This window comes from Castor canadensis, chromosome 11 (genome assembly GCF_047511655.1).
Source record: "Castor canadensis chromosome 11, mCasCan1.hap1v2, whole genome shotgun sequence".
Classification (NCBI taxonomy): Eukaryota; Metazoa; Chordata; class Mammalia; order Rodentia; family Castoridae; genus Castor; species Castor canadensis.
Window position 1 is genome coordinate 53,871,301 of NC_133396.1, and position 14,016 is coordinate 53,885,316.

The following is a 14,016-nucleotide window of genomic DNA, read 5'->3' on the forward strand; positions in this document are numbered from 1 at the left end:
AAACAGGACAGACATCACTGTCCTCCAAAACATCCTGATGCTAAGTGTTTTTAGAACCAAATGAAACAAGGTCATTTATCTGCTGTGAAACTCTGCAAAAACAAATAAAACAAAAGGAAGACATTCTCCCTTGGGTGTTGTCTGGTATTTCCAGACAACAAGCAGAGAAAGAATATGTTAATTTGTTCCTTTGAAAGTGTGGTAAAGAGACAGTGGGGTTCCAACACTCAGGGATCCACCAGAGAAACTAGGGGATGCTCACCCTCACCACGCAGACGGCTCTCCCACTGACTCCCACAAGCTGAATGGTAAACACAGCCATTGCTAAAAATTAAATTATAAATTAAAAACATACTAGTAAGCACGCAGCACTTACCACACCCTCCCTACACTGCCTCTGGATAGTTCTGGCTACTTACGTTACTGTGTCTGTACAATGGGACACTGTGTGATGGTGTGTGGGCCTCTTTTCCCCACTCTGCATTCAGTGATTTAGTGTCTATTGCTTGGAATTTACACCACGGAAATGGGCAACGCTGCACACCGGTAAGAATGCTAAGCGTTTCTCAGCATGTCACCATGTGAGACCAGCCTAGGTCTAACCTGCAGGAAGACGTTACCTTGGCAGAGAACTTGAGGTGAACTTCTGCCTCATCTGCGAGGCTCTTCTTCACTTGGGCCCACGCTTCTCCCAGGGAGCTGCAACAGGAAGAAGACTGTCAGATCTGGGGGACTCCAGAAAAGGCCCCATTCTCAGGCCTGAAGCCACAGCCTTTCCTAAGGTGCGACAGTGGGTCTCGATGCATGTCCTGGGGAGGTATACACCACCCAAGACTTTGGACTTGGATGGGGCAGAGGCCGGGCCCAAAACATCCACAGGGCCAGATCAAGTCTCCAAAGTGAAGCTGGGCTTACCTTCCTCTGGAGCTGAGACATCAGACTGCAGCAGATAGCAAAGTGGCTGGGGAATGTCTAGAGCCCAGCCTCACAGGGCTGGGGAGGGGTGCAGTTCCAAATTCTCAACTGCAGGGATGGCCTTGAGACCCGGCCACTTACTGTCCCCAGTGCCTTCCCATCACTCCCTCCCTAGTTTGCTGGTGAGGGGTACAAATGTATTCTGGTAACTAAAGGAAGCAAAGGCTTCATTTTCAGGGAGAAGCCCTCCTCCAATGGAAGGTAGCACACAGTCCTGCTTGTGGGCAAATCTGCAGCTGCTTGGCTTCCAGGAGAGGCACAGAAGGACCATTTGGGCTTAGGGACATGGTAGATACAGCCACACACAGAGAAGGCTCTGCCTCACCATCCTCGGAGGCATGGCTCCTCTGTAGCACAGATTCTGTGACGTAACATTGTTCATGGACTACAAAACCATTCTTTATAAGCTAAATCTTCTCTTTACTCCAAGGAGAAGCTTCAAATAGAGAAATCCCCTGAAGTCCCCAAGACTTTCAGAGGAAGGCCCCCACACTACAGGTTTCATAATTCAGAACTCTTTAACCTCCCTGATCACTCTAAACAATACCCTTGCCTCTTTGCTCTTGACCTCAACTCAGCCAGCAATTAATCCAGCCTGAAAGTTCAGTTGACTTAATTTCATCAAAAAGCCACCTCCCCTAGGGGAATTCATTAAACTTGAGTGGCAAAAGCTGATTAAAAGACAGCACTCTGGGACACTTCCAGGTTCCAAGCCCAGCATTCAGTCAGCAGCAAAGAATTAATCCACAGAGGAGAACGAGCCCTCTGATCGCAGTCCAGGTCTGTTTGATGGCAGGGCGAGATGTCCAGGTGGGTGTTTATGGGTAATGGCTGACCATTTTTTTTTTTTTATCTAGGAGTCTGAGAAGCAAAGAAAGGTTCTAAGGGGAGCCCACCAGAGAAGAGCTGGAGTGAGTTTGGGCCATCTATGCTGTTGGCACTAGTCTTTGTAGGACACATGTCAGGGCCTGAGCTCCAGGAACCTGTGTTGAGGCTTTCAGATGCTCTGGGTATGCTAGGAACCCCACCTGATACCACCAGTGGCTGGGAGTTCCAGGTGTAAGAGAGTGGAAGCAACCATGCAGGTATATAGGTCAGGGGAACAGAATATAGAGCGGTGGTTCGAAAGTGCCCCCAGAAAGCATGAGTTGCAAACTTAATTCCCAGTGCAACAGTAGTAAGAGGTGGGATCTTTGGGACAAGGTTAATGCCCATAATAAAAGGGCTGGGGGTACGTGTTGGCCCTCTCACTTGCTTTCTCACCATCAGCTCTGTCATACTTCTTTGCTTTATAAATTATTCAGTCTGTGGTATTCTGTTATAGCAATACAAAACACAGTCACACACAGATACAGTCAACTGATGTGCATAAAGGGTGTTGCCAGATATTTCAATGGGGGTCAGATTGGCTGGCGGTTTCTTCTTCCTCCTCCTCCTCCTCCTCCTCCTTCTTCTTCTCCTCCTCCTCCTCCTCCTCCTCCTCCTCCTCCTTCTTCTTCTTCTTCCTCCTTCCTCCTCCTTCCTCCTTCCTCCTCCTTCCTCCTTCCTCCTCCTTCCTCCTTCCTCCTCCTTCCTCCTTCCTCCTCCTTCCTCCTCCTTCTTCCTTTCTTCCCTTTTTTCTCCTTCTCCTTCTGGTGCTGGGATGGAACCCAGAACCTCATGCATGTGAGGCAAGTACTCTACCACTGAGCTACACTCCTAGTACTCAGACCAACTTTTTACTGGGGTTTGAATTCAGGGCCTCATACTTGCTAGACAGGTGCTCTACCACTTGAGCCCTTTTTGTATTAGTTATTTTTAAGATAGGGTCTTGCTTTATGTCTGGCCAGGCCTGTAATGCCATCCTCTTATTTGTGCTTCCTTGTGGGGCTGGGATGACAGGAACACACCACCATGCTCAGCCATTGGTTCAGGTGGGTGGGTCTCATGAACTTTTTGCCCGGGCTGTCCTTGAACTGTGATCTCTGGATTTCTACCTCCCAAGTAGCTAGAATTTCAGGCTTGAGCCACTGCACCTAGCTCATACACACTGAGGGTATAGAGACAAGCATATATCTACAGGTAGAAAGGAATATTGATCCTTACCTCACACCATATCCATACATGATGTCAAGATGGAGGTAAAAGCCAACACATGCAAAGCTTACAAAAGCTGTCCTAGGAAGAGTGGGTATGTCAGCTCTGCCCCTACTAGTTGAGTGATATATATTGGCTGGTGGGAGGTACAAATAAGAGCCACAGAAGCCAAAGAAAGACCACAGGAGGGGCCCACCCAGAGTTTTGTCTGCAAAGCTGTCAGAATACAGTCAGCAGAGGACAGGGCAAATAACTGGACAAGGACAGGCATGGTGGTCTGAAAATGTCAGCTCAGGACTATTGGGAGGAAAGGAAGAAGTCCTGTTTTCCCCCAGGACAATTTCCTCTACCCCACTTCCAGGATGGGCAACCTCCAAGCTCTCAGATGGGACCATCTGAGCCAATACACCCCATGCATTCCCTCTCCCCAGTATTTCAAGGCACTTCACAATGTGTCAAAATAACACAATGAACCCCATATTAAAGTTGGGTATGATGGCTCGTGCCTAGGATCTCAGCATAGAAGGTAGAGTTCAGGAGGACTGTGACTTGAATGTTAAAAAATTCACAAGACCCTATCTCAATCAGTAAGCTGGGGATGACGATATGTGTACGTAGACCCTGCTATAGCATAAGTAGAGGGATCACAGTCTAAGGCCAGCCCTGGGCAAAAATGAAGACCCCCATCTAAAAATTCATGTTAAAAACAAAACCCCAAGAAGGACTGGAGGTGTGGCTCAAGTGGCAGAGCCCCTGCCTAGCAAGTGCAAGGCCCTGAGTTCAAATCCCAGTAACACACACACACAAGAAAAGAAGATGTTTAGAAATTCTCTCATTTGAAGATAGCATCTGGAAGGAAAGAGGTTAATTAAAAACAAAACTGATATAATTCTGCCCCAATAAACATATCAAATTGCCAATCAGGAAAGACTGAAATCCCAGTTCCTTTCCGCTCAAGAGAGAAAAACTCAAAGCAGAATAAATAATCCAATGCTGTGTGTTCACAGCATTGTGTAGTGCCCTATGCAATCTACTTTGTACACAGCCCTGGAGCTGCAAAAACAATTGTGAGTCTCTCCCACCCACACCTCCCTCGACTGCCCCAAATTTCTAGGCTCCAGCCTTGCACATTGACGGCTGTTAAGGTCTGGACTGGCTGAAATGTCCAGAGCTGAGTGTGAATGCAAAATAGCGCTGTTGCCCATTGTGACACTGTGCATGTGGGTTCATGTGTCCACACCTCAGTGCCTGCTGGCAGGAGTGTGTGTGGGGTTACTGCGTGTGCAGCAGCGATGGGGTGTGTGCACACATACAGGTGAGTGGTGCTGATGCCTGTGTTGTCTCCACGTTTTGTGCGCTTTTGTGTGCAGCATGGCAGTGCAGGCCTGGTGCGTTGAGCTGGGCTGCTCAATTTAGGAGCATATGTGTCCTTGGCAGGACACTGTGTCCTTGGCAGGAGCCCAGGCCAAGGAGATGGAAACCGGAAAACTCCCGAGCAGCACGGTGGGGCAGGGCACAGGGATACATGGGAAATCTCCTTCCCTGGCAGCAGGGGTGACTTCCCCACGTGCCCCCTTCCTGCCCATCTCAGGTCAGCAAATGCAAAAGGGGTGGGGCACTCACTGACCCCATTTGTGCATGTGAAAGTGATGTTGGCCCTGCTGTACTGCCCTGTGGCCTGTGGTTGGTTGGGTGGGTGAAAACCATTCAGAGGAGGCCACTGGGCTGCACAGAGGCCTATGCTGAGGCTTTAATCAAAGCCACATTTCCTGGCAAAATCTCTGTCCCCCCCCCAAAGGATTTCAAGCCAGGAAGGCAGATTTGGACTTGCACTACTGCTCTGTGACAAGCACAGCCCAGGACAGGAGGCCTTCCTCCTTGGGGGTTCACATCCCCTGTGGGAGGAATTAAAACAGAGAGAGACTTGCACAGGAGGGAGGTCAGAAGAGAGAGGGGACCTCTGGGGACCCTTTCACCTCTAATAAGATTCTTTATTATTATTTTTTTACTGAGGTGAAAATCACATAACATAAAATTAACCAGCCAAACATAAACAACGTAGTGGTATTTAGAATATCCATGGTGTTGTGTAATCAACCCCACTGTCTGGTTCCACAGCACTTTCATAACCCTGTCATATGGAACAAAAGTGCATGTCTCCTGCTCCCCAAACTTCTGTCTGAATCCATGATCCCTGATGGGGTTGCTACCTGGGGATGGGACCTTTAAGGTTAAATGAGGCTACCTCCTTGCCTGGTGCTGCCATGGACACATAAGGTTAAAGGGTAGGGCCCTGATTTGATAGGATTAGTGTCCTTATTGGAAGGGACACCAGAAGGTTCTCTCTCACTTCCCAGCCCAGCACCTGAGGGATGGGCACAGTGAGAAAGGAGAGAGCCCTCACCAGACACTGACCTTTCTGGCACCTTGATTTAGGACTTCCAGCCTCCAGGACTGTGGGAAAATACATTTCTGTAGGTTTTCTGTTTTTGTTTTTGTATTTTTTTTTCTTCTGAGAGAAGGACTCACTGTATAGCCCAGGCTAGTCTTGAACTCAAGATTATGCTGCCTCAGCCTTCCAACTGCTGGGACTACAGGCATGCACCACCATACCTGGCCAATTTTCTATAGTTAAACTTATCCAGCTTGGCTTTTTTTTTTTTTGCACTACTGGGGCTTGAACTCAGGACCTACACCTTGAGCCACTTCACCAGCCCTTTTTTTGGTGAAGGTTTTTTTGAGATAGGGTCTCTTGAACTATTTGCCCAGGTTTTGAATCCCAATCCTCCTGATCTCTACCTCCTGAACAGCTAGGATTACAGGTATGAGCTTGTAATCCCAGCATGGCTTTTTTTTTTTTTAATGGGACTCGGATTTGAACTCAGGGATTTGCATTTGCAAAGCAGGCACTCTATCACTTGAGCCACACCTCCAGTCCATTTTGCTCTGGTTATTTTGGAAATGCAGTCTGTTATTTTGTTATAGCAGCCTCAGCAGACAAATAACACACCCTAAAAGTAAAGTTGTACCCATCATGAGTCACTCCCTTTTCCCTCTTCCCCCAGCCCTGGTGGGTACCAGGGTCTAATCTGCTTTCTGACCCTGTGGCTGTGCTCATTTTGGACATTTCAAATAAATAGAATCCTATCCTATGTGACCTTTTGTGTCTGGCTTCTTTCATTTAACATATTGCTTTTGAGGTTCATTCACACAGTCACATGTCTCAGTATTTCATTCCTCTCAATGGGTGAATAATAATCCTTTGTAAATCCATGGCTATCCATTGTGCATATACCACAGTGTGTGTACCCATTCCTCCCTTGATGGAATTTGTGTACTTTTTCACCTGTGGGGCATTGGGAATGCTGCTGCTCTGCACATGCTTGTGTGAGGACGGATTTTCAATTCTTCTGGGTATAAGCCTAGGATAGAATGATCATATAGTAATTCTATGCTTAGCTTTTAATTTTTTTTTGCAGTACTGAGGTTTGAACTCAGGGTTTCATGCTTGCTAGGCAGGTGTTCTACCACTTGAGCCACACACCCAGCCACCCAGCCTCACCCCTCCAACTTTAGTTATTGTTCAGATTTTTGTGTTTTTGCCCACAGCCAGCCTCAGACTGCATCCTCCTACCTCTTCTAGCCTCCTGCATGTAACTGGGACTTTTAGTCACTATGCCTATCTTATTGAGATGGAGTTTTGTTAACTTTATGTCTGGGCTAGCCTTGAATCATGATCCTCCTGATTTCCACTTCCTGCATTGCTGGGATTATAGGCATGAGCCACCATGCCTGGTTTATGCTTAGCTTTTTGAGGTCTGCCATACTGTTTTCCACAGTGGCTATGTAATTTGACATGCCTGCCAGGGGTGTGTGAGGGCTGAGACTCTTTGGTGACAGAGCAGAGAAGCCTGAAGTCTTTCTCCCACTAGAAACCTGGCCATGACTTGTGGGTTGGGCTGAGTGGCCCCCTAGGTCAGGTTCCATCAAGGAAGTCTGGATTGTCACAGCGGGTGACAGAGGGGATCCTGGGCCTTGGGTCTGCAGGAGAGCGTTCTAAGGGTCCAGATACAAAACCTTCTCAGACCCAGTTTCCTCCCAACCTGCCCTCAGAGAAAAGGGAACTGGGGTGCTGTCCAGCTACCAGGGCACAGTGTAGTGGGGGTCCTGACACACTCCAGCACCTGGCAGGAGGCCCGGATCACCAGAGAGAAGACAAGGTGGAGGTGCCCCAGGAGCATGGATGCCCACACCTGAGTCACAGGCAAATACCTTGAGCTATCAGTCCCCATTCTGAGCCATGGACACACCTTAAGTCACGAGGGTACACCTTGATCTACGAGCAATTAACTTGCAGATGGATCTCATCTCGAGCCAATGGAGATTTCCCCATCCAAAATCAGCCCATGGCCGTAACAGGTGATGGGTGAATGAGGACTCTTTGCTCAGTGTCCCCAAATGCTCTCCACCCAACTTACCCTTCCTCCTGTGCAGCCAACGAGTTCTGAGAGAGCTTAGCTAAGTTCTTTGCATATTCTTCTTCAATCTTTATCCTGCAAAGAGAGAGAACCCTCAGCCATCTGTGCCAGACAGTGGGCCAGACCTGCCACCAGCCACGTGTCAGCTGTTTAAAGGAACCCAACAGACATAGTAGACCCTGAGCTCGGAGAGTGTGTAGCTCCCATCTCTCTGACCCTTCCTCCCCACAGGGGTGCCTAATCTGTATCATCATCCTCTTCTGCACAACGGGCCATGTCCGTCCGCTGTCTCCAGGGCTGTGAAGATGGGAGCTATCACTGGCATAGTAGTAAGTACAACTTGTGAACTGCTGGGGTGCCTGCATGTCCCCCTGCCCCTTCCAGCCCCCAAATCTAGGTTCAGATCCTCCCAGATGGCCTCAACCTCCTTGGAAGCAACATTAGAACATTCCTTTAAGGTCTCCCACCCCAATACCTCTAATTGCAAAGTACTGTCACGGGCACATGCATTTCCATGGCAACCAGGCAGTGTCCAAAGCTGCAGCTCAATTCTATTTTCCTGAAGAGGAAAGCCTTCCCCGCACATGCAAGGCAACTCTCTGGGGAGGATTTTGTATAGTCCAGCACATACGTGTTAAGTGTGCTCACTGCCTGCGCAGTCCTTCGGGCCCTGATGGGAGGCAGAGGAACTGTGCATATGACAACCAGAGGCAGCCAGAGGACTGGGGCCTCAGAGGCCCCTACACCTTCATGTGGTGAACAGGAAGACCCCAGAGGCACTGAGTTGCAGCATTTGCTTCCCGGCTGCTCAGGTCGCTGGGACCCAAAGGGTCCAGTGACATGGGGAGGGCGGCTGACAAGGTCTGGTAACAGTGTTCTGAGATTTACATTCTTGCTCCTCACACAGCACTGTCCTCACCTCCACCTCAGGCTGGTCTCTTGGTTTCACTCTTTTACCTTTCGCCTCTGCTGCTTCCTCTCCACTGCCTCTGTCTTTACCTCCAGGCTTGCCCAGGATCACGTGGACTACCAGCCTGCACCTCTCACTGGAGCCAAGATCTCCAGAATGCAGCTCTCACCACATTGCAATGCCAAGTGCAAGCGGACATAGGAGGAGCATGTGCCATCTCTCTCCTGAGCTTTTCTTCTGGAACCAGCCGGTAGCACCGCCATTCCCTACCCCACTTCTCTAAGCTGAGCAAACCAGAGGCCAGCCATAGGTTCCACCTCTGTTCCTAGGCTTTCACTTCTTTCAGCTCTGAAAGGCCCTTCCTATGAGACCCTCAGAGTTCCAGGAATCTGCCTTTCTTCTGGGAGGTTCAGCGTGTCCTGAAATGGCAGAGCACATGTTCTTGCTAACACGACATTGCTATGAGTACAAACCATTACGTGTTTGGCCTTTGGCTTATACAAACCTTTTCCTATTTGACTCTTTTATACTTGTGTTTTCTTGCACCTGAGCCAGGCAACCTTCCAATTTCCTATCAGCTTCATAGGTCATAAAATAAAGATTCAATTATAAAAATAGAAAACAGGTCTCCTAAAGAAAGAGGGGGACCTTAAAAACACCAAAGCATTATTACCTGATTACTGTGGTTATAATAAAAAAAAAGAAATATTTTAAAAAAGGTATCACCATTTGCTGTAAACATTTCCGGTATGCCTTGGATACTCTAGCTAGTTGGAAAGTTGTGTGCATGTGTGTGTACACACGTGTATGGGGTGTGTGTGCAAGTGTGCAGGGATGTAGATGTGTGCTTATTAGTCTCAGAACTTAGAGACAGCCAGAAGGAGGGAGATGGCAAGAGGACTTCTCTTTCTCTCCATAGCTTTCTCTGTTTCCATTGGGTTGAATTTATTGTTTCTTCATCTATGTTCCCATATTTATTAGACAAACCACTGTTATAATCCCTGAAGACAAGGATGGCATGGGGACAGTTCTGGTTTAAAACTAAGGCGAAAGGTAACATTCCCCTTTGGAGTTATGGTAAGGGACAATGCTGCAAACTGAGGGCCAGGCAGGAAAGTAAGAGTGAAGCAGCAGTGGGGGGCATAGTAGGGAATGGTAGAGACTGCAGCAAAATAGGATACATACCCTCTTCCATTACATAGCTGCTATTCAGCTCCAGCCAATAGCTGCAGAGGGAGTGTAGAAGCAATCCTGCCAACCTTCTGCTTTCTCAAGACATGCTAGGTGTCCGGAGTTTAATTTCAAATCTACCAATGTTTTTAAAAGGTTGTTTCAGGTCTGTAGAAACACTACAAGACCAAAGCCATGCTTCTGCTGGCCAGATGTGTCTCAGGTGCCATGTGTTAGGGACCCTGTCTTGCACATCCCTTAGTGCTAACCAGCTAACCAGCAGGGTGTGCAGTGCTGAGGTCCACTGTCAACTCCCCTGGGTCAAGAGGTCAAGGTGGACCCTGTGGCCAACCAGGAACTGGGCGGGGCCAAGAGTCACCTTTCCCGGATGAACTCAGACATTTCCTTCTGCATCTGTTTGCCTTTCAGTTGCTTCTGGAGCAGCAGTTCAAACCCAGCCACAGTGCCATTGCCTTGGGGATCCTTCTTATCCGCCTAGGAAGGAAACAGAAGCACAGGTGTTCAGAACCAGGAAGAGTGGAGTATATGGAAGACAGGTCCTCAAAAGGACCCAAGTTTGCCTGCAAGGCAGACCCCAGTCTGAGAAGGACAAATAGTGTCCTCTATAGTCTCCACTGCCCCAGCTCAGGCTTCTCTTCTGGAGCCCCAACTCCTATGTGCTGAGATTTCTTTTTTTTCAGGACTAGGGTTTGAACCCAGGGCTTCATGTTTTCCAGGGAGGTACTCTACTGCTTGAGCCACTTTGTGCTCTGGTTATTTTGGAGATAGGGTCTCACATTTTGCCCAGACCAGCAGGTGTGTACCACTGTGCCCAGCTATTTACATGCTGGGATTTTAATCCTGAATGCAGCAGTGTTCAGAGGTAAACCTTTATCAGGTGAATAGGTTAGGAGGGATCCAACCTAAAGAATGGATTAGGTATTCTGCCACAGTAGAACAGACTAAGACTGATGCTTAAATTCTTACAACTGCTGGTCCACCCTCTTAACTCTCCCAACCTGGGGACAAAGAGGAAGAAGTATGAGTGGCTAAGATGCAGGCTCTGATGCCCAAGGGCCTATGACTTCCAACCCGAGGCCGACCTAACCCAGGTGCCTCTATTCTTACGCCATCTAGTTTTCTACAGTTGCTTGCCCTTGTCACGCAGGCAGTGACATCCTCTAACACCTTCATAAAAAGTCATAGCAGAGAAAATTAAAAGGCCCCTAGTGGCTATTGGGTGGAGGGGATAGAAACTGGATTGAAGGGAAGTCAGAGCAGGGACGGGCAGGGCTGTGATTCTGTCACTGTAGGTAACTCCAGCACTCACTCACACCCGAGCTTCTTTACCTGCAAGACTGAGGAGGGAGATAAAAGCACTCACCTCAGAGGGTCATATCAGGATAAATGGCAAATGTAAATGACATACAGGCCTTGCAGGGGAAATGATAGACTATGTGCATGGCTCAACATGGACCACATAATAAGTATCCATTGTTTGTTACTTTAATGCCTGGACCCAAAGAACACTGCCAAGTCAGTGAAATAGGAAGTTAGCATCTAATTAATTTTGCAAAGAAATGTTATTAAAATTTCGAAGGGCAATGATCTGTTTTGTTTTACCTACATTCCCTAACACCCAAGCACCTGTTTTTTGCTTTTCCCCTGCCCAATAGTCACTCTGGCATCTGTCCACAAGGCTGAGGCTGCTGGAGAAACAACTTATAAGCCATAGCAGGCCTCTGGCTATCATCACAATCAATTAAAATAGTGCCTCCCTGAACTGCAACTTTTCCCCATCAAGAATTCAGAGCTAAAGGCCTCCCCACTTCGTAGAAGGAGTTAAAAATGGACTTTTGTTATCATAGAGAGGCACACTACTGAGAACAGTCTCAGCATCTCTAAGACCCAGGTTCTCATCTCTGCTCAGTTGCAGGGTGATATGGTCAGGTCCATGCGACCCTAGGCTGTGCCTTTGTAATAGGGGTGAGTCACATCCCCATCAGACCTTAGGACAGGGGCTTCAGCAGCAGAGATGCCCATTCACCATGGTCACACAGACGAAGGGTTTTATGGCATCTCCCTGGTTGTGCCTAATGCGGAATCTGCTGTTCCTCACCTGCCCTGACCCAGTGCCCTCTGGCCTCACTGCTAACACCATAGGGGTGGACCATGTCATTATGGGGCTGCCCTTGCTGCTTCAAAGTTTCTCCATGGACACTGAAGATTCATGCACTTCACTCTATGAATGCTACATCTCAGTGCAAAGGCAAAGGAAAAAATAACCTAAACTGTGAGCCTGAATCTGCCTCCCTTCTGGGGTGGATATGCTGAGTTTTGTCTGCTCCAAGAAAACCATCCAGAGAGAGATTTTTATTAGAGAGGGAAAGGCCCTGATGGTCAATAGGGAAACCATGAATAAAGGTCAGAGTTCCTGGAGAGCTGGGATTAAGATGAGAACACTCAAGTGTCACTGCCTCAGATGCTGCTGACCAGTGGGCAGATTCCATGCTCACTCTAGTTCCTCAAGCTCCTTGCACCCGCCCCAGGATGGGCTCCCTAGTGCCTATATCCAGGGCTGGAACTCTTCCATTTACAGAACCCTCTTCAGAGATGAACTTTGCAAACTCGCTACCTCTTCCCTCTACTGCTGTCACCATCCTTCCTCAATTCCTGCCTGCATAACACACAGACCACATCACATCAGATTTCTGCCTAACCCCCCCCAACATCTTCCTAGTACACACTGGCACAAAACCCAGTGTCCTTCCTGAGGTCTACAATGTCTTACACACTCATCCTTGTCGCCTTGCCTCCAAGTTTGCCTCCTCTCACCTGTCACATCCTCTGTGCTGGTCTCCATTCTAGAAGACACACAGTGGGAGTGATGGGAAATGCCCCTACTGGGGGACAATAAGAATTTATGGATGTCTTCAAAAGTATAAATGATTTGGGAGAAAGAAAAGAAACATGTTTATCTAGGACTGAGCAAATCTAAAAAGAGGTAATGCATTCCTGCACTGTGGTGGAAAATGTTTTTATTTATTTACTGTTCCTCACAGTCTTTGCAAAAGTTCTTTTTGGAGATGCCCAGTTCAGTAGTGTTAATATATGCATAAGGTTGTGTAAATACCACCACTGTCTGACTCCACACCAGGGGAATCAAATTTTGAACATCATTGTTGACTTAAAATGCAAACTTCTGGGACTATCCTCAGAGTTTCAGCATTCACATTCACATTCACATTTTAAAAACTTGTTTAATTGTGGCAAAACAGACGTTATATACAATTTACCATCTTTGCTATTTTAAGTGTACAGTTCAGTACTATTAGGCACACTTACACGGCTGTGCAGCCCTCAACACCATTCACCCACAGAACTTTTTCATCCTTCCAAACTGAAAATCTGTGTCCATTAAGCGATATGCAACAGTCCCTGGAACCACAGGATGTTTAAGGCTGGAGTTCTCTATGGATTCTTATACCAAACTCTTCATGATTTTGGTGGGAAGACAAAGCTCAATGAGGTGAAGTACTTGTCTAAGGTCACTCACGCCAGTGACACACCCAGATTTGTTTCCTGAAGCTAATTCTAGACTCTGGCCTTTCCCAAGCATCAGAGAAAATGAGCCACCAGTTGACTTCATCATGGCTGTAGTTTCTATGTGTCATGAGTGAAACCCCATGCAGATTCCCTCAGATTTACAGAATGACCTGGATTGCAGAAGGATCTAAATTCCTATCTCTGATGCCAAATTGACTGACTGCCACACCTTCAGGTTTCAACAAGAAAGGCACGTGTCTCCTGCCTCTCACAGGTAAGCACTCCTGGTCAGCAGGGCCACCATGAAGGGAAACTGAGGCAGCACCTACCCAGAAGTAGTCACAGTAGCTCCACTCTGTTGGCTTGAGCAGTTGCTGTTCAGGCATTGTGTCTGGATGAGGGAATGTCACACAGTTTATCTGTGGAGCAGAGAATGAAAAAGAAAACAATTTCACTGGGGGATTCCAAGTGGGAACAGCTTTGCTTCCTGGACAGAGCATAAGGGAGGCCACCCTTGTGGCCAGCTTGATGGAACATGCTCACAGATCTTCTGATGCTCCAAAAGCCAGAATCTCAACTGCAGGGCAACAGGCACTCTCCTCACCACCCCCCCGGAGCCAGGACCACCCCTTTGGAGGGCAGTTTGAAAGGATCTATCACAACTGTAAATGTCTACATCCTTCCACCCAGCAACTGCACTCCTCAGTCTATGCTACAGGCATATTTGCTTGTGGATATGGGGACATGCACACATGGCTTTCACTGTAGTGCTATTTATGATAACAAAGGGCTCGGCCCACAGCTCCACTGTTTGTGTAGGAGAATGGGCAAACCGTGAGACAGACATCTACAAAAATTGTA

General features: G+C 47.8%; 1 protein-coding gene across 16 annotated transcripts in view; it reads right to left on the reverse strand.

Annotated features, from left to right (window-relative positions):
• Gas7 (growth arrest specific 7) overlaps positions 1–14,016 on the reverse strand; it is a 227,357-nt gene that overhangs the window by 19,125 nt on the left and 194,216 nt on the right. For all 16 annotated transcript variants that reach the window (XM_074046803.1, XM_074046814.1, XM_074046809.1 and 13 more), the window contains 4 exons: positions 13,485–13,574; positions 9,989–10,104; positions 7,530–7,604; positions 621–699 (listed from right to left, as the gene is read on the reverse strand). In XM_074046803.1, coding sequence (XP_073902904.1) covers positions 621–699; positions 7,530–7,604; positions 9,989–10,104; positions 13,485–13,574 — 360 coding nt within the window. The remainder of the gene's footprint in view (positions 1–620; positions 700–7,529; positions 7,605–9,988; positions 10,105–13,484; positions 13,575–14,016) is intronic.